Below are 24,076 nucleotides of genomic sequence, written 5' to 3'. Positions count from 1 at the left end.
TGCCCTTTCATTGTGAGACCACACCCCTTTTCCAGATGTGTGCCAATGGCCCTTTGTGATGTATGGGAGGGTGCAAATTTATATATTGCAGGGGGGCGCCCAACACCCGAGCATCGGCCCTCGTCACCATCATCAGTGTTTATTTCTACCAACCCCAGGCACCAGCTACTGACAGGTGTATCAGCCTCTCCCTGTGGATATGTCCCACTGATTTATAATAGACATTTTTTTCATAGATGCTTAATAGAGTCAATTTAGCAATGCTTACAATTGTCCTTGTTATACAGTTAATAGATGGAGACCTGAGTTCTGAAGGTGTGAGCCAGATTGTCCACTGACACCTAGGAGGGGTGGTCTTCAGGTTGCCGACTGTCGGGCTCCTGGCGCACAGTATACCGGTGCTGGAATCCCAACAGCCGGCATACCGACAGTTTTTCTCCCTCGTGGGGGTCCACGACTCCCCTGGAGGGAGAATAAATAGCGTGCCCGCTGTCGGTATGCCGGCGGTCAGGCTTCCGGCGCCGGTATGCTGGTTGCCGGGAGCCCGGCCGCCGGCATACCATACCACACCCCCTAGGGGTGTATTTATTAAAGTGTGGGTTAGTAAATATACACCTTAAATTCTTAGGATAGTTCCCTACTGTATTTACCATGGAAGAACCAGATATTCCCAACTGAATCTTCCAAAGCAGCATCCACAGATCCCGGAATCCCTTTCCAGTGTCGGGATGCCAAGGCTGGATAGCCACTCTGTAGTTTGCCTCCTCTCAGACGCCAGACATAACCTAATTTGAAGAAGAACAGCTCTCCACGGATTGTAGATACTGCTTCAAAATCTGTGGAACAGGCGTCTGGCTGCAGAAACATAGAATCAACAATTGTGAAAATCACCAGGTATAGCAATTCAGATTTTCAAATAATCTATAATTATTTATGTTTGCTGTGCAGATGGAAAAATCAGTGAAACATTATATATCTGAAACAATTAGATTATTGGCCTCAAGGGGAAATTCAATTGTTGGCAATGTAGAATGTCAGACAAAACTTGAAATTTAGCTGGAAGTGCTGTTTTGGAATGGCAAATCGAGTCCATATCGCTTAATTAAATTCCCCATTAGGTGGGAATTCAATTCATTGGTACTGATGTGATGTGCCATTTCGGAAATGGTACATCACGTCCAGTGGCGTAAGTTTATCCCAGTTGCCCGGAGGCAAGAAAAATATTGGTGCCCCCCCTCTATATATCATCTGTGAGCCAATAAGATGCCATTTTGAGATCCGAGTAACACAGCGTAAAACCAAACCCGCTCATCTCTAATTCTAACTATATGAAGCTACTACAAAACCATTGCAACTAGGCAGATCTATGTAGGGGTCCAACCACACACTACATAGATCTGCTCAGTCACTCACAATGCTGATTATTTCTCTGACAATTATTTTGAAAGTGTCATATCCAGGATTAGAACCCACAACCTATTACACTGGAAGCATGCACCTTACTGATGGAGATATCTGCATAGGGAGTATGAGAATTCTAACTATATGAAGTTACGTGTAATTGTCAGAGAAATAACTTCATATAGTTAGAATTCTCATGTTTCCTTTATAGGAGCAAAAAAGAAAAGTTGCAGCGCATATAGATTAGAATTATTAAGAGTCTATTTATTAAAACACATATATGAATAAAAATATATATATTCAACAAACTGTGCAATTTATACCACCGGCCGGTCAGTACATTTTTACAATAATTGATGCATGCGTATACCAAATGTAACATATATTGTAACAAATTGCTTCCTATCTGTTCAATATATTTAAGCAATACCTACTAGAATAATTAAAATATAATATGATAGATCTGATAGTTATTCAGACTGAATAGTGCGCTCAATGGTTTATCCTGTGAGGTTATATAACAGTCATTTTTGGTGAAAAGAATGATGATGATAAAGTATATTCCTCACTTCAGGTGCAAATAGATGTGCTATAAATAGCTGCAACCTGTAATTGAGCCAATGCTCTCACTGAAAGTGTGTCTGGCCAGACATTAATATAATGCGGTCTCACCACTCCTGTGCATGGGTAATTTCACCCGAGATGTCCTCCCGGCTGCTGGTGCTCTCAACCCTTTATTGCGCAGTCATCTCTGGGGGATCATATAAGAAAGGTGAAGAATTCCAATCGCATCTTACTGGAGTGTATGGTTTAGCTGTAAAGACCTCCGGGCAGCGGTATATCCGTTTGAATGAGTAATTGACGCGTTTCCCCGCCTCCCTCCGGGTTCAGCGGCTTCATCAGATCGTTCTGATGAAGCCGCTGAACCCGGAGGGAGGCGGGGAAACGCGTCAATTACTCATTCAAACGGATATACCGCTGCCCGGAGGTCTTTACAGCTAAACCATACACTCCAGTAAGATGCGATTGGAATTCTTCACCTTTCTTATATGATCCCCCAGAGATGACTGCGCAATAAAGGGTTGAGAGCACCAGCAGCCGGGAGGACATCTCGGGTGAAATTACCCATGCACAGGAGTGGTGAGACCGCATTATATTAATGTCTGGCCAGACACACTTTCAGTGAGAGCATTGGCTCAATTACAGGTTGCAGCTATTTATAGCACATCTATTTGCACCTGAAGTGAGGAATATACTTTATCATCATCATTCTTTTCACCAAAAATGACTGTTATATAACCTCACAGGATAAACCATTGAGCGCACTATTCAGTCTGAATAACTATCAGATCTATCATATTATATTTTAATTATTCTAGTAGGTATTGCTTAAATATATTGAACAGATAGGAAGCAATTTGTTACAATATATGTTACATTTGGTATACGCATGCATCAATTATTGTAAAAATGTACTGACCGGCCGGTGGTATAAATTGCACAGTTTGTTGAATATATATATTTTTATTCATATATGTGTTTTAATAAATAGACTCTTAATAATTCTAATCTATATGCGCTGCAACTTTTCTTTTTTGCTTGTTTGATTTTATCTAATAGGGGTGAGTAGCCCCATGTTGCTGGCAGCATATTGATTGGAAGTGACAGAGCGCCAGATTCAGCATTTTTTTGTTTTTTCTTTATAGGAGCAAATAGCTTCATCAGTAAGGTATCTGCTTCCTGTGTATCTATAATAAAGAGGGTGTGATTTGTAAGGTGGAGTGACTAGTGGGGGAGTCTGCTACGGAAGAGATACCGGCTGCTGTCAATTAACTTAATGGATTAATGTCACTGAACACACGGAACAGGAGGAGAGGTGCCCCCCTTCAAAGCAGGATCCCGGCGGCAGCTGACTCCGTTGCCTCCCAGAGTTCTGCCTCTGATCACGTCCATTATAGAGGTGCGCATGGAAACTTGCAATGTCAGCACCACTGTATTTACCTGAAATGTGCACAGCTGGGCATACAGCACATGACATGGAATTCCCCACATACAGGGCTGCCATCAGGGGTCCTGGACAGAGAAGGGGACCTGCCCCTGGTTCCTAGCGTCAATACCTGGAGAGCTGCACCAGTCTGCGCAACAACAGCAGGCCGATGTGCAGTGCAGGGAAAACTTCTTAAAGACAAGCTGTCCCTGCGTATCAGGCCTCTGTGTATCGTTTTGCAGATCCACGACAATGACAGGGGACGGGCCCTGTCTATTTTGCCAATCCCTAGCCACATAATTTCTGATGGCACAGCTGCCCCCTTAGATGGATTTTTAAAGCATATAATTGTATATAAAAGTAAAGGAGACAGTTTATGCCTGGAAATTATAATGTATATCTAGCATGGGTAGCTACATTAGCCAGAGCACACTGACATCACTAGCTTTCCCTCTTATGCAACAGCAGAAACCGGACAGCCAGAATGCGAGCAGGACAGTATGTAATGCAGGCAGAGACACAGGAATATCAGATTTCATGAACTATTAACTGGAGCTCCCAACCAGAGGACCGATAGGAGGGTGGAGAGAGCTGTGACACAGGGTGGGATCCCTGTTTCACTTACAGATCTCTCCACACCTGGATGTCTGAGTCCTGTGTAATTTGTTATCTAATGAATGTCTAGAGAGAGAAAGACACACACACACACACACACACACACACACACACACACACAGTCCTCCTGAGTCCTGTCCCAGTGTGTAAGTAGTGCAGAGGCTGCTGCTATTTGTGCATGTGACAAGATAAATTATAGATTTTATTTTTCTATGTGTATTTTAAGGTTGTTTAAGTTGTCTTTGTTCCACTATAAGTACATTTTATAAAATAGTTGTCTTTCAATTAGGTGGAGCTATAAACAACAGTACCCAGGCAATATTAAACTATTAGTTTAAATCTAATATACACCATTGGGCTAAATTTAATATACACAATCCATACATCCCAACATGACCCATTCCAAGAGGGACAAAATTCTTAAGTTATGATTACAAGCACCTGTGTTTAAACACCTTTCTTGTCAATGAAATAGTTCAACACAGGTGACTACAATCATATATTAAGATGGAAGTCTATGTAAAGAGCATTTTTTCACTCCTGGAATAGGTCATGTTGGGAAGTATGCACATTCTTATATACACCCCCACCCCCTTCCACTTGGGCCACCCTGTCTAAGGTGCCCCGGGCACCCCCAAGGCTTAATCCGGCCCTGGGTAGCTAGCTATAAAGAGAAAAGAGATGTGCAATGCACACATATAGCAAATGGAAGAGAGGGAGCAATGAGCCAGGATTCTCTCTCAGATGGCACTCAATTACACCAAACATCAACTGCTCTACTAATGGAAAACATCTGCCTCACATATATTGTTCTCCACAGGCAACCCCCCTACTTAAACCTAATCACCCACATACCCAGGTATTATTATTATTATTATTATTATTTATTATGAGACATATCCACTGAATTATTAACAGAATTTCTCTATCGTCCTAGTGGATGCTGGGGTTCCTGAAAGGACCATGGGGAATAGCGGCTCCGCAGGAGACAGGGCACAAAAAGTAAAGCTTTAGGATCAGGTGGTGTGCACTGGCTCCTCCCCCTATGACCCTCCTCCAAGCCTCAGTTAGATTTTTGTGCCCGGCCGAGAAGGGTGCAATCTAGGTGGCTCTCCTAAAGAGCTGCTTAGAAAAGTTTAGCTTAGGTTTTTTATTTTACAGTGAGTCCTGCTGGCAACAGGATCACTGCAACGAGGGACTTAGGGGAGAAGAAGTGAACTCACCTGCGTGCAGGATGGATTGGCTTCTTTGGCTACTGGACATTAGCTCCAGAGGGACGATCACAGGTACAGCCTGGATGGTCACCGGAGCCTCGCCGCCAGCCCCCTTGCAGATGCTGAAACAAGAAGAAGGTCCAGAATCGGCGGCATGAAGACTCCTCAGTCTTCTTAAGGTAGCGCACAGCACTGCAGCTGTGCGCCATTTCCTCTCAGCACACTTCACACGGCAGTCACTGAGGGTGCAGGGCGCTGGGAGGGGGGCGCCCTGGGAGGCAATGAAAACCTATTTTTGGCTAAAAATACCTCACATATAGCCTCCGGGGGCTATATGGAGATATTTAACCCCTGCCAGAATCCGTTAAGAGCGGGAGACGAGGCCGCCGAAAAAGGGGCGGGGCCTATCTCCTCAGCACACAGCGCCATTTTCCCTCACAGAAAGGCTGGAGGGAAGGCTCCCAGGCTCTCCCCTGCACTGCACTACAGAAACAGGGTTAAAACAGAGAGGGGGGGCACTAATTTGGCGTTAGAAATATATAAAAAAGATGCTATAAGGGAAAACACTTATATAAGGTTGTCCCTATATAATGATAGCGTTTTTGGTGTGTGCTGGCAAACTCTCCCTCTGTCTCTCCAAAGGGCTAGTGGGTCCTGTCCTCTATCAGAGCATTCCCTGTGTGTGTGCTGTGTGTCGGTACGTGTGTGTCGACATGTATGAGGACGATGTTGGTGAGGAGGCGGAGCAATTGCCTGTAATGGTGATGTCACTCTCTAGGGAGTCGACACCGGAATGGATGGCTTATTTAGGGAATTACGTGATAATGTCAACACGCGCCAAGGTCGGTTGACGACATGAGACGGCCGACAAACAATTAGTACCGGTCCAGACGTCTCAAAAACACCGTCAGGGGTTTTAAAACGCCCGTTTACTTTAGTCGGTCGACACAGACACAGACAGGGACACTGAATCCAGTGTCGACGGTGAATAAACAAACGTATTCCTTATTAGGGCCACACGTTAAGGGCAATGAAGGAGGTGTTACATATTTCTGATACTACAAGTACCACAAAAGAGGGTATTATGTGGGATGTGAAAAAACTACCGTAGTTTTTCCTGAATCAGATAAATTAAATGAAGTGTGTGATGATGCGTGGGTTCCCCCCGATAGAAAATATGGGCGGTATACCCTTTCCCGCCAGAAGTTAGGGCGCGTTGGGAAACACCCCTTAGGGTGGATAAGGCGCTCACACGCTTATCAGAACAAGTGGCGGTACCGTCTATAGATAGGGCCGTCCTCAAGGAGCCAGCTGACAGGAGGCTGGAAAAATATCATAAAAAGTATATACACACATACTGGTGTTATACTGCGACCAGCGATCGCCTCAGCCTGGATGTGCAGAGCTGGGGTGGCTTGGTCGGATTCCCTGACTAAAAATATTGATACCCTTGACAGGGACAGTATTTTATTGACTATAGAGCATTTAAAGGATGCATTTCTATATATGCGAGATGCACAGAGGGATATTTGCACTCTGGCATCAAGAGTAAGTGCGATGTCCATATCTGCCAGAAGATGTTTATGGACACGACAGTGGTCAGGTGATGCAGATTCCAAACGGCACAAAGGTGTATTGCCGTATAAAGGAGGAGTTATTTGGGGTCGGTCCATCGGACCTGGTGGCCACGGCAACTGCTGGAAAATCCACCGTTTTTACCCTAAGTCACATCTCTGCAGAAAAAGCCGCTTCTGACAAGCTCTCAGCATGACGCTGAGACCGTACAGGACCCCTGGATCCTACAAGTAGTATCCCAGGGGTACAGATTGGAATGTCGAGACGTTTCCCCTGCGCAGGCTCCTGAAGTCTGCTTTACCAAGGTCTCCCTCCGACAAGGAGGCAGTATGGGAAACAATTCACGAGCTGTATTCCCAGCAGGTGATAATTAAATTACCCCTCCTACAACAAGAAAAGGGGTATTATTCCACACTATATTGTGGTACTGAAGCCAGAAGGCTAGGTGAGACCTATTCTAAATCTAAAAAAATTTGAACACTTACAAAGGTTCAAATCAAGATGGAGTCACTCAGAGCAGTGATAACGAACCGGGAAGAAGGGGACTATCTGGTGTCCCGAGACATCAGGGATGCTTACCTCCATGTCCCAAATTTGCCCTTATCACTAAGGGTACCTCAGGTTCGTGGTACAGAACTGTCACTATCAGTTTCAGACGCTGCCGTTTGGATTGTCCACGGCACCCCGGGTCTTTACCAAGGTAATGGCCGAAATGATGGTTCTTCTTCGAAGAAAAGGCGTCTTAATTATCCCTTACTTGGACGATCTCCTGATAAGGGCAAAGTCCAGGGAACAGTTGGAGGTCGGAGTAGCACTATCTCGGATACTGTTACAACAGCAGGGGTGGATTCTAAATATTCCAAAATCGCAGCTGATCCCGACAACAAGTCTCCTGTGCTTAGGGATGATTCTGGACACAGTCCAGAAAAAGGTGTTTCTCCCGGAAGAGAAAGCCAGGGAGTTATCCGAGCTAGTCAGGAACCTCCTAAAATCAGTGCATCATTGCACAAGGGCCATGGTAAAAAAATGGTGACTTCCTTCGAAGCAATTCCAGTCGGCAGATTTCATGCAAGAACTTTTCAGTGGGATCTGCTGGACAAATGGTCCGGATCGCATCTTCAGATGCATCAGCGGATAACCCTATATCCAAGGACAAGGGTGTCTCTCCTGTGGTGGTTACAGAGTGCTCATCTTCTAGAGGGCCGCAGATTCGGCATTCAGTTTTGGATGTTGGTGACCACGGAGGCCAGCCCGAGAGGCTGGGGAGCAGTCACACAAGGAAAAAATTTCCAGGGAGTGTGATCAAGTCTAGAGACTTTTCTCCACATAAATATAGCTAAGGGTAAATTTATAATGCTCTAAGCTTAGCAAGACCTCTGCTTCAAGGTCAGCCGGTATTGATCCAGTGGGATAAAACATCACGGCAGTCGCCCACGTAAATAGACAGGGCGGCACAAGAAGCAGGAGGGCAGTGGCAAAAACTGCAAGGACTTTTCGCTGGGCGGAAAATCATGTGATAGCACTGTCAGCAGTGTTTCATTCCGGGAATGGAAACTGGGAAGCAGACTTCCTCAGTAGGCACGACCTCCACCCGGCAGAGTGGGAACTTCATGGGGAAGTTTTCCACATAATTGTAAACCGTTGGGAATTACCAAAGGTGGACATGATGGCGTCCCGTCTGAACAAAAAACGGGACAGGTATTGCGCCAGGTTAAGAGACCCTCAGGCAATAGCTGTGGACGTTCTGGTAACACCGTGGGTGTACCAGTCGGTGTATGTGTTCCATCCTCTGCTTTTCATACCTAAGGTACTGAGAATTATAAGACGTAGAGGAGTAAGAACTATACTCATGGCTCCGGATTGGCCAAGAAGGACTTGGTACCCAGAACTTCAAGAGATGCTCACAGAGGACTTATGGCCTCTGCCGCTAAGAAGGGACTTGTTTCAGCAAGTACCATGTCTGTTCCAAGACTTACCGCAGCTGCGTTTGACGGCATGGCGGTGGAACGCCGGATCCTAAGGGAAAAGGCATTCAGGAAGAGGTCATTCCTACCCTGGTCAAAGCCAGAAAGGAGGTGACCGCACAACATTATCACCACATGTGGCGAAAATATGTTGCGTGGTGTGAGGCCAGGAAGGCCCCACGAAGAAATTTCAACTCGGTCGATTCCTGCATTTCCTGTAAACAGGAGTGTCTATGGGCCTCAAATTGGGGTCCATTAAGGTCCAAATTTCGGCCCTGTCGATTTTTCTTCCAGAAAGAATTGGCTTCAGTTCCTGAAGTCCAGAAGTTGTCAAGGGAGTATTGCATATACAACCCCCTTTTGTGCCTCCAGTGGCACTGTGGGATCTCAACGTAGTTCTGGGATTCCTCAAAACACATTGGTTTAAAACCAGTCAAATCTGTGGATTTGAAGCATCTCACATGAAAAGTGAACATGCTCTTGGACCTGGCCTGGACCAGGCGAGTGTCAAATTGGTGTTTTTTTTCTCAAAAAAGCCCATATCTGTTTGTCCATTCGGACAGGGCAGAGCTGCGGACTCGTCCCCAGTTCTCTCCCTAAGGTGGTGTCAGTGTTTCACCTGAACCAGCTTATTGTGGTGTCTTGCGCCTACTAGGGACTTGGAGGACTCCAAGTTGCTAGATGTGGTCAGGGCCCTGAAAATATAGGTTCCAGGACGGCTGGAGTCAGGAAAACTGACTTGCTGTTATCCTGTATGCACCCAACAAACTGGGTGCTCTTGCTTTTAAGCAGACTTTTGCTAGTTGGATGTGTAATACAATTCAGCTTGCACATTCTGTGGCAGGCCTGCCACAGCCAAAATATGTAAATGCCCATTCCACAAGGAAGGTGGGCTCATCTTGGGCGGCTGCCCGAGGGGTCTCGGCTTTACAACTTTGCCGAGCGGCTATTTAGTCAGGGGCAAACACGTTTGTAAAATCCTACAAATTTGATACCCTGGCTAAGGAGGACCTGGAGTTCTCTCATTCGGTGCTGCAGAGTCATCTGCACTCTCCCGCCCGTTTGGGAGCTTTGGTATAATCCCCATGGTCCTTTCAGGAACCCCAGCATCCACTAGGACGATAGAGAAAATAAGAATTTACTTACCGATAATTCTATTTCTCGGAGTCCGTAGTGGATGCTGGGCGCCCATCCCAAGTGCGGATTATCTGCATTACTTGTACATAGTTACAAAAATCGGGTTATTATTTGTTGTGAGCCATCTTTTCAGAGGCTCCGCTGTTATCATACTGTTAACTGGGTTCAGATCACAGGTTGTACAGTGTGATTGGTGTGGCTGGTATGAGTCTTACCCGGGATTCATAAATCCTTCCTTATTGTGTACGCTCGTCCGGGCACAGTATCCTAACTGAGGCTTGGAGGAGGGTCATAGGGGGAGGAGCCAGTGCACACCACCTGATCCTAAAGCTTTACTTTTTGTGCCCTGTCTCCTGCGGAGCCGCTATTCCCCATGGTCCTTTCAGGAACCCCAGCATCCACTACGGACTCCGAGAAATAGAATTATCGGTAAGTAAATTCTTATTTTTAATTTCAATCTATAACAACACATATGACAATGACTAATGATGCCAATGTTTTCTAATAGTCATTTACCTAACTTTTATTGTTCTCTGTGCAGTCTGTTCTGTTCTTTCCCTTTGTGTTTGCAAACCACTCCTGTTGGTGGTAGAACTTGTCTTTTTGTGGTTGATACAAACTTTTTTAACCATGTATCTTTGTACTGTAGGTACCCAAGCAAACAGCAGGAATGGTGACATATAATATGGCACAATTTCAAATACAGCTTTATTTTAGATATAGCGATTGACTTTATTAATTGCCATTCAACTAGAGCAGGGGTGGCCAACCAGTCAGAGGCAAAGAGCCAGAAAAGATCAGTAGCTGAGTGAAAGAGCCATTAACATGCGTGCGCATGTGTGAGTGGTCTATTTGTCACAAAGCCACACCCCATTTGTGTGCGCACCCCTTTCGGTATGACATTTGTAGGAGTATGATCTTGTGTCACAACCCTGTTTCTAGTCACGTTGTACAGTGCCACATACATATAATGACCCAGTACAGTGCCACATACATATAATGCCCCAGTCAGTGGTACAAGTCGAAAAAAATCTGTCAGTGGTACTGTGTGGGCCAAAAAATGGGTGCCTCCACAGTGCCAGATACATATATGCCCCTACAGTGCCAGGTACACATATGCCCCACAGTGTCAGGTACACATATGCCCCCAGTGCCAGATACACATATGCCCCATATGCTTTCCAGTTACACATATGCCCCACAGTGTCAGGTACACATATGTCCCACAGTGCCAGATAAACATATGCCCCACAGTGCCAGTTACACATATGCCCCACAGTGCCAGGTACACATATGTCCCACAGTGCCAGATACAACCCCCCAGGTGCTGCTCACCATGCTGCTGCTCTGTTCAGTCTTCTGTGTGTGAGGGGAGAGATGGCGGTGTGTCTCTCCAATCAGGCGCTAGTCCGTGAGCCAATCAAAGCTTGTGGTCCGGCAGCCAATCAGGACCCTTTGCTGCCGGTCCGCGAGCTCCGATTGGCTCACAGGCCGGCGTGCTTAAAAACGCTGTCGGGCAGCAGGAGGTGGGCAGTGAGCCGACCGAGCTGCATGCGGAGGGAGAGAGAGCTGCATGCGGCTTGAGAGCCGCGGGTTGACCACCGTTGAACTAGAGCATTACACTATTATGAGTTACAGATGGACATGTTTTGTGTATATTGGCTCTTGCAAGCAGGGGTGGATTGTACAGCCATTACTTTCTAGAGTAGCCTGATAGGGTTCAGTATGACTTACCGACATACACAATACTGACGGTTATAATCCCGACAGTCATTGACCTACGGTCAAAATCCCGCATTCATTATGCCGACATGTTCAAAATGCCGACATAGCATACCAACATTTGAAATGCCGACAATTATTATAAGCACTTAATATTTTTATTGTTTTGATTACAGACCACAAAATAATTGGCCCACATTTTTCCATTATTATATAAACTGTAAAACCCTTTAATTCCCTTAGGAGAAGTGTATTGCATTAAACACAATCTTATTGATGTACTGCCTTATACTATGTAAACCCCTTTCTATAAAATGCATATTGCTCTATATTGGGGATACACATTTGTTGATACAGAAAGCAGCATTCTACTAACCTCGGAATATGGTATCTCATTGCTTTCCAGTTCTGGCTGGCGCTTTTCTGTTCTCAGGGTTGGAGATGTGGTCGGAGGCTGTGGAGCTCCATACAAGTGCTGGATACCTTGTTTATCATCTGCACTAAGGCTGAGTGGATAGCGGAAGGTGTAAAAGGGAGACATCAGAGACTTAGATACTGTAGAATGTTGCAAACCTAGCACATGGCCAAACTCATGAGCAGCTACTTGCAGAAGATCTGTTCCTACAATGAGTAATGAGAAAGACAAACAGATAACATGATCTTGAGGCATCTTCTATCTAAATCAAACACATGTTGCAGCTGCTAGTGTGCAGCAAGAAGTTTCTTCTAATTGTGGTCTATGTAGATGTTGAATAATTAGATTTTCCTGGCCAGCACCTACCTAAATTGTTGCCAATGGTCCAAGCTTCATCATAGTCAAAATGTACATCCCCTTCACGGTGTGTTTTTGGAAAGAAAGCATGTGCAAGAATGCCCCCAGGACCATCAAAAGGCAAGTTGTCTCCATGCCAGAACCTGTAAGGTGTAATAGTCTATGTTATGTCAACACTGTTATGATTCTGCTGGTCCCACTGCTTACTTATACTGTATCTCTATTCTGATCTGAGGACCTGATTTTACTTGTCTCTTACACTGCATCTCACTCTACATAATAATTTGACAACATCATACATAGTGGCCTAAATATAATACGCTTTACATATAATGCAATACAGTACCAAAAACAAGTACATTAACAATAGTTATCAGTGGGAAAAGTCTTAGTGTAACTTTTAAAAAGGAACTTGTCAGGAAAAAATAATTGTATTTAGTTGTAAATATATAGTATGTCCTATAATCAATTTTTTATGAAATTAAAATGCAAAGTTAATATATTTTGTTTTAGAGATTTTTTTTTTTTTACGTCTGCAGGCCCATCGTGCCCTCAGAAGAGACTTGCACAGCAGTCTGTCTCACTTATGCAAGCTCTTAAGCTGGCCATAAAACGTCCTACCAGAACATTTGGCAAATGTGACAAAGTTGGTCTATAACTGTCCTGTCTGATCACCCATGTACTATGTCACTTTGCTGAATTCTCCGCTGTGAACAGCACTGTGTAACCCTTCTAGCACCATATAAATGATAAAAAAAAATAATAAATCCAGACTTTTGGTACCTGGTTAAATTTGTAGGATTGGTAGCCAGTGCACCAGTGGACTCCAAACTAAACAATTCAGTGTCTTTGTATGCAAACACCTCAACGACAGGCCTACAACACTCCTATAACATGCCCATAAAATGAACCATCTCCGTGTGCCTGTTTTGCCACATCCATGTTATTGCCCAGCAACGCCCAGTATATTTTCAAAACACTTCTACATGCATCTGAAATCGCAACTGCGACTCTGTGTGAACATTATCGGGACTAGTGACGCCTTCAGAGTTGGGGCAGCAGAACAGTTCAAAATTCAAATAGAGGAGCCACACCAACTGCCACCCCAAATGCTGCCAAACATCGCCGGCCGGGACTCACTGGCAGCTGGTGTGGCTCCCTATTTGAATTTTGGACTGTGCTGCAGCCCCACCTCTGGGGCCGCCACTAACCGGGGCGCATGCATAATAGCACATACTGGAGCTCCTAAATAGATTCTCTGTATCCAAAATAACTATGGGCAGACACCATAATAAGTACTATCATGTAATGGGGGTTAGTGGTCTAGACATATGACTCTTATCTGAGCTTTCCAAATGTCAAAATATTACTGTACTTCTGATGCTGTATCCTTGGGAATTAGAGGGTGGAGATCCTGTACGGGAGACACATGAGTAACTGGAAGGTGTATGCCCTATTCATGATTGTATAGATAATATACACAAGAAATACTTATAACTGCTATTCAGTGCTGACTGCTATAGCTACAGGCTCTGCGGAGCTCTGAAGCTCTGGATACGAGGAATTATCTTTACAGCTGTTGACAGAGTTCCCCCTTTTTGGGCTTTTCTGACTTTCCTCAAATCTGTGCTGATCATAAAGTGAGATAAAAAAATTAAGCTGTGCTGATAAACCTGAAATTATTTAGCCAGTGAGTAAAAAATAATAATAGTTTATTTTATAGATTGTTACAAACATAGAAGCTAAAATGCCTGACATAGCTGGGGTCGTATGATTACAAAAGCAGCTCTATCTGTGTGTAGTGTGTATGTTTTAACTGTGTGTGCATGAGTTGTATGTGTGTGCGTGTGTGTGAGCTCCAAACAGACGGGGGTAACTGTATGAATAGTCATCATGGGGGAGAAGTGGTATCAGCGATGTTATGTGCACTGATACCGCTTCTCCCCCATGCATTACTGCGGCAGTGTGGGCACAGTAGCGCCCCTGTCCACATTGGGGCTGCCGTCTAAAAGATAGCACGCCGATATGAGGGGGCAGTGTATGAACAGTCAGCATCATTGACCGTTCTGACACCTGCAGCTGTATATATTACTGTTATTCTCCTTTCGCAACTAATGATAAGTGGAATATCCTTGTCTGGTGCTTTGCACCTATGCCCACAATCCAGACAGTAGGCCAGCCTGAAATGGTGCTGGTATTGTTGAGCTTCAGAGAAGTATTCAGTACTGATTTACAAACCTACCGAGTGAAATCAACAATGATGTCAGCACGCCCTTCTTGCACCTCCGTGAATGTCAAAGGGGTCACCTCACTCCATACACGAAGTGCTTCAGCAAGAGTTCTTTTCACCTTTACCTTGCTGAGCTGCCATGGGAAGCGGATAATCCTAAAATATGATGATTACAATGTTAGCAAAAGTGAAGAGTGTCACTGACAAAAGCATTTTGTTCAGGAAATATCAATATTGTATGTCATTTAAATAGTATATGGCAACAAATAATTTTCCATTAAAGTTTTGCTGCAATCCTTATTTTGTTATCATCTCAGGATGGCTTCAGCAGGAAATAATGAATGAAATAAATGCTTTACTGATTCAATAAAACATTTTGCAATTGGGAATTCTTAAAAAAAAATATCTTAATATATACAGTTGCGCTCATAAGTTTACATACCCTAGCAGAATTTGTGATTTTCTGGCCATTTGTCAGAGAATATGAATGATAACTCACAAACTTTTCTTTCACTCATGGTTAGTGGTTGGGTGAAGCCATTTATTGTCAAACAACTGTGTTTACGCTTTTTAAATCATAATGACAACAGAAACTACTCAAATGACCCTGATCAAAAGTTTACATACCCTGGAGATTTTGGCCTGACAACATGCACACAAGTAGACACAAACGGGTTTGAATGGCTACTAAAGGTAACCATCCTCACCTGTGATCTGTTTGCTTGTAATCAGTGTGTGTGTATAAAAGGTCAGTGAGTTTCTGGACTCCTGAAAGACCCTTGCATCTTTCATCCAGTGCTGCACTGACGTGTCTGGATTCTGAGTCATGGGGAAAGCAAAAGAATTGTCAAAGGATCTGCGGGAAAAGGTAATTGAACTGTATAAAACAGGAAAGGGATGAAATTAGGGGAGAACATTACTTCCATGACGTAAGCACCAACAAAGCAGGGATTTTTCTAAATTTGAAAGGGGGATGTTTTCACGGATTGCTCAATATCTCTTAGGCCCAATGAGATATCAACTTACAAAGTTTCCTACACAAATACCTAAAAAATTAAATCAGGATTTTATCCTAATTCAACCCCAAAAGGGGCAAATTTGGATTTGTGCGTTAATTATAGAACCCTTTGTATCTTCTGTGTTTCTTGAGTTAGAACATTATTTTTTGGCATATAGGTGCATTTTTTATATTTATTTAAATTTCACCATTTTAGGGTGGAAAAAGGGGGTAAATTTGAAAAGGGCCAAATATTCTCTGTCAAGTGCTGTGGAATATGTGTGTGCTAAATAAATAACTGGTAATAAATAAATAAATAAATACATACATGGGCTAAGTGGTTATAATTATTGTTTTATTTCCTAGCCAAAGCTCTGAACTTCTAATTTCATGAAAATAAGTCCATAAATGAGGTAAATATGACAAGTTTAACTTTGGAGTGGCGCAACTTTCCTCTTAACCGAGGTGATTTGGTGAGGTTGGAGTCCGGTGCAAGCCAACGTTTACCATTGTTACTTTGCTTCTTCCTGTGCTTCTTTGCCACTTGATATCTTACTGTTCACTCTCTAAGGACTAAGAACTTAACACTTTGACTTGGATTTTGGATACTTCACTTGATTTGCATTTGGATTTTGAATACTTACCTTGATTTGGAATGATTTGGAATCTTTTTTTCATGTGAAAAAAGTACTAACTTGGAGTAAACAGGACATCGATAGAGACTATTTACACTCTTTGTGTACACTGAGATAACTTAAATGAAGGGACCATACCACTTTTATTGACCCATATATATATTTTCCGATTGATTTTACCCAGTTATGGTATTGCGCTAAGTGATTATTTTTCTTTGTTTATATCTGCTTGTTTAGGGTGTTGGAGGGACTACCCTTATTATCACTGCTCTAGCAGAATTCCAGTGAAGCGCAGGTTCCTACACTATATATTTCCATTACCTTGATACTCTATTTTAACCGTGCATATGCCAACACTCCAGTTGGATACGGCAACTCTGTTTCACAAATTGAGAAAACTAAAAAAAGTTGATGTCGAGCTATTGATATGTAGCATAGAGATTAAGAGCCTCTATACAGTAGGGTGTGGGTTGATAGACAATGTCTATTTAGACAGTCAATAGATAGACACCATATGTTAGACAGACATCAGGTCGACAGGGTCAAAAGGTCGGCATGAAAAAGGTAGACAGTACAAAAGGCCGACATGGTCAACAGGGTCAAAAGGTCGACATGAAAATGGTTGACACAACAAAGGTAGACACCATGTTTTCTTAAATTTTTGTGGTTTGTGTGGATAGTTTTGTCATCTGGGACCCCCAATTGTAGAAAGGCATACCCTCGCAGGGCTCGCTTCGCTCGCCACGCTTCGGGCTTGGTGGCTCGCTGCGCTCGCCACAAGGTTTATAGCCAACTCTATGCCGACATGGATAGCGAAGGTATGAAATAGTCCTAAAACATGTAAAATTTGAAAACAAAAATCTATCTTTTTTATGACGACCATTTTCGTGGCGACCTTTTGACCCTGTTGACCTTTTGTACTGTCTACCTTTTTCATGTCAACCTTTTGACCCTGTCGACCTAATGTCTGTCTAACATATGGTGTTTATCTATTGACTGTCTAACTAGACACTGTCTATCAACCAACCAACCAACCAACCAACCAACCAACCAACCAGATACCATACAGTATTACTACAGGATATGGGACTCAAAGCAATATATGATTTTATGCAATACAATGCACTGATTTGTGCTTGATTGTGTAATTATTATGCTTAATTCTCACTAGGAATCTCTTCATTTATGATGAGAGGTTTTACCTACAGCGTGTTGGTTGTGCGATGGAGTCCAGTGTGGCCCCATCGTAAGCTAACATTTATGTTTGTAGTGGAACAAGATATTTTCTTTGCCATATATTGCTGACAGGATTCTCTTTTACACTCGTTATATAGACGACATGCTCCTGCTTTAACCTGTGGGGAGGAACACTTGTAAGTCCTACACAGCATATACAAGAAAGCACATCTGCAGTAGCAGGCCTATGTTCAGTAATTAATTTAATTAATCTGAACTTTCTACCTAATGCTCACTTAAACACCAACACTTCTTATCAATATATGTATAGTGTCTTTCATATACAGTATGTTCAGTTTTCTACTCAAATAAATAAAAGGATGCTCTTACCCATCTTTGTTCTGAGACCGGATAGTGCCTATCCCTACATCTGACAAATCGGATTGCACTACAAACTCGCCTTTAAAGTCAGGCATCATCAACACTGGCTGGGTGCTACTTTCAATGCCTGAAAAGCTTTTTGACTGGCTGTTTACCCTTAGTAAGGTCAGTTAAAGGAACAGCAAAATTTGGTATAAACCTTCTGTAATACCTAATTATTCCCAAGATGGCACTCACCTGCTTATTATACAAAGGTCGGGACACATCTCTATTACCACAATTTTATTAAGTTAGAGTTTTATCAAACCATGGCCTATGATGTATCCCAGATACTTCACTTCTTCCATCCCTAAACAACACTTTTTTTGGTTAGCTGTTAAACCTGCCTCACAGATGGAGTCAAACACTATTTGAACCCTGGGAAAGTGAAACTGTGCATCAGGACTATGGAGGACTACATCATAAAGATAAGCAGCAGTATACTGTTTATGAGGCATTAGAATTCTATCCCATCATCCTCTGAAAGGTAGTAGGTGCCGCATGTAACCCAAATGACAACATCTTGTATTGGAACAACCCCTCTGGTGCAGAAAAAACTGTCTTTTCCTTTGCACTATCTGTCAATGGCACTTGCCAGTACCCTTATTGTGCTATCCCCAGCCTTTCAATAAGTTCATGCACCTGAGGCACTGGGTAGGTATCAAACTTAGACACACTGTTCAATTTACGGAACTCATTGCAGAAGCACAAGCTCCCGTCAGGTTTTGGAATGAATACAATGGTACTTGACCACTCACTATGCGACTTTTCAATTATATCTAGCTCCAACATTTTCTTTAGAACTTTAGACACTGCCTCCCATCGAGTTTTTTGTAGTACTATTATTATTATTAATAATATTCTTACCAATTATTACCAGTTATTTATATAGATCGCACATATTTTGCAGCATTTTACAGAAGGCAGTCCCTGCCCCAGTGCAGTTTATAATCCATTTTCCCTACCACATGTACATGCACACACATTCATGCTAGGGTCAATTTTTGTTTGGAGCCAATTAACCTACCAGTATATTTTTGGATTGTGGGAGGATACCCACGCAAGCACAGGGAGAATATATAAACACCACAAAGTTAGGGCCATAGTGGGAATTGATATCAGGTCTGTGAGGCAGTAATGTTAAACATTACACAGCCCATAGATTTATGTTAACCTTAACCTACTGTTTCAGAGATTATGTCATGTTTAATGGGGTATGGGTCATTGGGTCGACACAACTTAGGTCGACAGTAATTAGGTCGACCACTATTGGTCGACATGCATTAGGTCAACAGGGTCACTAGGTCGACATGTACTAAGTCGACTTGTCAAAAGGTCGACATGAGTTTTTTTACTTTTTTGGTGTAATTTTTGTCATAAAATGATGGGGAACCCCAATTAGTGCACCATGTCCCCTCGCATGGCAAGCAAGCGAGGGCAAGGTTACTATTCCCAATTGTAGTCCACGTGGATCGTAAAGTATGAAAAAGTCCAAAAATTGAAAATGTGAAAAACTCATGTTGACCTTTTGACCTGTCGACCTAGTACAGCAGTGGCTCTCGAGCTGCATGTGGCTCTTTCATATGCCGCATGCGGATCGGTCGGCTCCTGGCCACCACTGCCCCCAGCCCCAGACACACGCACACCTCTCCAGCGGCGGTGTCTCGCTTCAATTCTGCGCCGGCCCGTGAGCCAATCAGAGCTCACGGACCTGCAGCTAAGGCTCTTGATTGGCTGCCGGACCGCAAGCTTTGATTGGCTCACGGACCGGTGCCTAATTGAAGAGAGACACCGCCGCCGGAGAGTGAGCAGCAGCAGCACGGTGAGCGAGGCGCGGGGGAGCACTGGGGGACATGTGTATCTGGCACTGGGGGCATAGCAGGGACTGTGGGAACATGTGTATCTGGCACTGGGGGCATAGCAGGAACTGGGGGGCATAGCAGGCACTGGGGGCATAGTGGGCACTGTGGGGACCTGTGTATCTGCACTGGGGGCACAGCAGGCACTGGGGGCATATCTGGCACTGGGAGCATAGCAGGCACTGGGGGCATATCTGGCACTGTGGGGACATGTCTATCTGGCACTGGGGGCATAGCAGGCACTGTGTGGGCATGTGTATCTGGCACTGGGGGCATAGCAGGCACTGGGGGTATAGCAGGCACTGTGGGGACATGTGTATATGGCACTGGGGGCATATATGGCACTAGGAGCATAGCAGGCACTGTGGGGACATGTGTATCTGGCACTGGGGGCATGGCAGGCACTGTGGGGACATGTGTATCTGGCACTGGGGGCATAGCAGGCACTGGGGGCATATCTGGAACTGGGGACATAGCAGGCGCTGTAGGGACATGTGTATCTGGCACTGGGGGCATAGCAGGCACTGGGGGCATAGCAGGCACTGTGGGGGCATGTGTATCTGGCACTGGGGGCATAGCAGGAACTGGGGGCATAGCAGGCACTGGAGGCATATCTGGAACTGGGGGCATAACAGGCACTGTGGGGACATGTGTACCTGGCACTGGGGGCATAGCAGCACTGGGGGCATATTTGGCACTTGGGGAATAGCAGACACTGGGGACATGTGTATCTGGCACTGGGGGCATAGCAGGCACTGTGGGGACATGTGTATCTGGCACTGGGGACACAGCTGGCACTGTGGGGGCATATGTATCTGGCACTGGGGCATAGCAGGCACTGAGGGGACATATGTATCTGGCACTGGGGGCATAGCTGGCACTGTGGGGACATGTGTATCTGGCACTGGGGGCATAGCAGGCACTGTGGAGACATGTGTATCTGGCACTGGAGGCACAGCTGGCACTCGTGGGGGCATATATATCTGGCACTGGGGCATAGCAGGCACTGAGGGGACATGTGTATCTGGCACTGGGGGCATAGCTGGCACTGTGGGGAGATGTGTATCTGGCACTGGGGGCATATATGTATCTGGCACTGTGGAGGCACCCATTTCTTGGCATTTTTATATGTATGTAGCACTGTACTGGGGCATTAGATGTATCTGGCACTGTACAACATGATGAAAACGGGGTTATGATATGAGGTCATACTTCTACAAACATCATACCAAAAGGTGTGCACACAAAAATGGGGTGTAGCTTTGTGACAACTTGGCCACGCACCCATATTTACGCGCGCGCCTTCGGCGTGCGCATGATAGTGGCTCTTGCTCTTGTCTACAGATCTTTTCTGGCTCTTTGCCTCTGACTGGTTGGCCACCCCTGACCTAGTACATGTCAACCTAATGACCATGTCGACCCAGTGACCCTGTCGACTTAAGTGGTGTCGACCTAATGACCGTATCCCGTTTAATGACAGTCGTTTTACCTGGTAACAAATCTCTGTTTCTTATGAGAAATTATTTAGCCTCCTGCTGGTTAAGAGACTAGTCGAGAGGGTTTTAGCTTTTGTCAAAAACTTACTTTCTACTATGTGAACCAATATAAGCACTCTGTCCCCAGGAGCAAAGATGTGTACTTGGTCATTATGATTGTACACCTTTTTTGTGCCATTTGTGCCTGTTCCAAGTGCTGTCTCACTATTGGAACCACTGCAGCTATTCTCTCCTGTATGTTTAATAACCATTTTATAATGGCTGGGTTGCCACTCACATGTCTCTTTTGCAACATCCAGCAATCCGCTTGGGTGTCTCCCATATAATAAGTCAAAAGGAACTTCTGTAGTGGCCAGTGGAATAACTAGAGCAGAACGAGCAGGGCACAAGCCCTGAGCACTGTGGCAGGCACAGCAGAGGGGGGCGCTGCCAGCCAGGGCATGGTAACTGCAATCCTCGCCTGCCTGCCACTATTGCGTTAACCACTCTGCTGCCCTCTTGCCTCAGCATGCTGCCTGCCTAACAGTCCCTGCTGAGTATAATCTATTATTATTATTAATATATATTGATGACCCCAGGCAGACTTTAACAGAGATCCTACCAAATCCATAGTGATTCTTTCAAATGGCACCTCAATAATGGCCAATGGGACAAGCAGACTTTAATAGTGTGGCCTGGAAGCATGGTACTTTTGGCAGGAGGCACAATATTCTTTTATATCTTCATGTATTCCTGGCCAGAAAAACGGCTGTAACATTTTCTCAACAGTATACTCTTTCCCTAGATGTCCTGCAGTTATGTGACTATGAGCCAGGTCTAAATACAGATCTCCCATATATACCTTAGAAACTATCAATTGTTCCACAATATCTGCCCCTTTTTTGGACACTTGGTACAATATAGCTTGATGTAATGTCATGTGGGGGTAGACCAGCCTATTATACAGTTATACTGGGTTTCCAACAATCACTTTTACATTCTCTCTAGCCCTTACCATAGTAGAGCTTTATAACTGCTCTTAAGCAAAGATCTTCAAGGTCAGGCATATAATCAACCGGTACAACATTTCCTACTTCAGTAGAAGATACATCGACTTGCTCCCCACTGCTGTTCTTATTATTCTCAGACTCCCCAACCATGCTTACAAAAGGGAACACTTCAAATTCGGGAGCTACTCCCAATGCCACTGAATCCATAACATTATCAAATCGGTCTGGGTTGTTTACATCCGTAACAAACTGGCTTTCCCACTGCTTCCAGAAGTGGTAAAATTTCCCCCAACTTTGCATCATACATTAAATCATGAACTAAGCCAACAGTGACTATAGTGGGCTCACATGGTGTTTCTATGTTCACTTTCATTGTCCCTTAATGCGAGTATCTTGATGAATGCAGGCTACCCCAAGAGTTTTTTCCTGTCACTTTGAGGGGTTTACCAATTGGTCTTTTATAAGAGTCACCAGACTACCAGAATCTAACAGAGCCTCTCCTCATTTTCCTTCTACAGTGATTACACATAATTGTTTCTTTGGCTCTGCTTGACGTTTTGCTGCGCAGGCAAGCTGAGCAAAGAATGACATTCTACGATTTACATAAGGATGATCACATTGCATGGGTTCAGAGGTAACTGGCGATATGGCTCAAGCCCCCACAACAAAAACATTTGATCATATTATTATCAAGTTTTTATGTGGTGGGAACCTTCCTGGCACAGAAGGCCAGTCTCCACGTTCCAAGCTTTCTGTCTTAAGTCCAGTCAACCGCTCAGCACCCTTGTCCCCTGGAACAGTCTTACCAGAAGTCACTAGAGATCCCCATAGTGGTAATTGGGGACATTGGGGAACACTCAACAGTTCCTCGGTTGACACATACCTCTCCACCGCATCCAAGAATTGGTCTGATGTTTTAGGGTCTGTGTAGCTTGCCCACTTTCGCAGAGCTGCCAGCAGTGAATGCAGATACCGGTCCATAATGACTCTTTCAAACATCTGTGGCCCTGTAAGAGTCTTTGGTTCTAGTTAATCCTTGGTGAGGTGGAAGAGGCCATGCATTTGAGAGCAGGGTGGTTAAGCCACTTTGTATTCCCAGCAATACACTCATCGTGTCCGTACCAACAGTGTGACACTCAAAATTTCAGCTTTTCATTTATCATAGTCCAGAGCATCATTAAGGCTGAGATCATTATAGGCCATTTGTAGCCTCCCTGACAGTAAGGGTGCCACAATTCTGGCCTATCGGACTTTATGCCAACTCTCTATTTCAACAGTTCTTTCGAAAATCGTCAAATATTCTTCTACATCATGACTCTGGGTCATCTTCTGTAGGAAGTGACTAGCCCATATGGATTGGGTAGTAACACCTGTAGAAGCATTTCCAGACTGGGCTGGTAGCTGCTGTACTATCTCTCTTAAGGCCTGTCAGTGTTCCTCTGTGGCCACATCCTGTTGCCTCTGTGCCTCCTCAAAGGTCAATAGTTGCACCCTGGTGGTTTTCCTGCTGAGTTCTGGTGGATTCCTGCTGAATCTTGTTGGTTGTCTGCTGAGCTGACATAGCCTGCAGCAAGGCCTTAATAATGTCCTCCATGTTATCTCGTGGTTTAGAAGTGAAGCAGAATCTGTCTTTCATACTCGTCAATTGATGACATCACCATGAAGGTCACAGGGCAAGTATTTTCACAAAAAAAGGCTGTCTGTCACTTTTAATTTTAAACCTACTTTTTCCTATGGTAGCAATTTCAGTGTAGTGTGATCGCATTTTCCATTATGTATAAGCTGATTGGGGTAAGGATGCCGTCTCCTGGGGTAGACGGGTGCAATTTTTTACAGCAGCACAAATAGTGACAATAGTCCAGGGTATTTGGTGCAAATAGCCACAGC

General features: G+C 44.3%; 1 protein-coding gene across 3 annotated transcripts in view; it reads right to left on the bottom strand.

Moving 5' to 3' along the window:
• Positions 1-24,076, bottom strand: part of MMP11 (matrix metallopeptidase 11) — a 134,025-nt gene that overhangs the window by 40,195 nt on the left and 69,754 nt on the right. For all 3 annotated transcript variants that reach the window (XM_063912984.1, XM_063912985.1, XM_063912986.1), the window contains exons 5-8: positions 14,630-14,773; positions 12,397-12,530; positions 11,992-12,236; positions 651-855 (exon numbers count right to left, since the gene is read on the bottom strand). In XM_063912984.1, coding sequence (XP_063769054.1) covers positions 651-855; positions 11,992-12,236; positions 12,397-12,530; positions 14,630-14,773 — 728 coding nt within the window. The remainder of the gene's footprint in view (positions 1-650; positions 856-11,991; positions 12,237-12,396; positions 12,531-14,629; positions 14,774-24,076) is intronic.

This window comes from Pseudophryne corroboree, chromosome 1 (assembly GCF_028390025.1).
Source record: "Pseudophryne corroboree isolate aPseCor3 chromosome 1, aPseCor3.hap2, whole genome shotgun sequence".
Taxonomy (NCBI): domain Eukaryota; kingdom Metazoa; phylum Chordata; class Amphibia; order Anura; family Myobatrachidae; genus Pseudophryne; species Pseudophryne corroboree.
The sequence above is the reverse complement of the archived record's forward strand: the minus strand, read 5'-3'. Positions and strand labels throughout refer to the sequence as shown.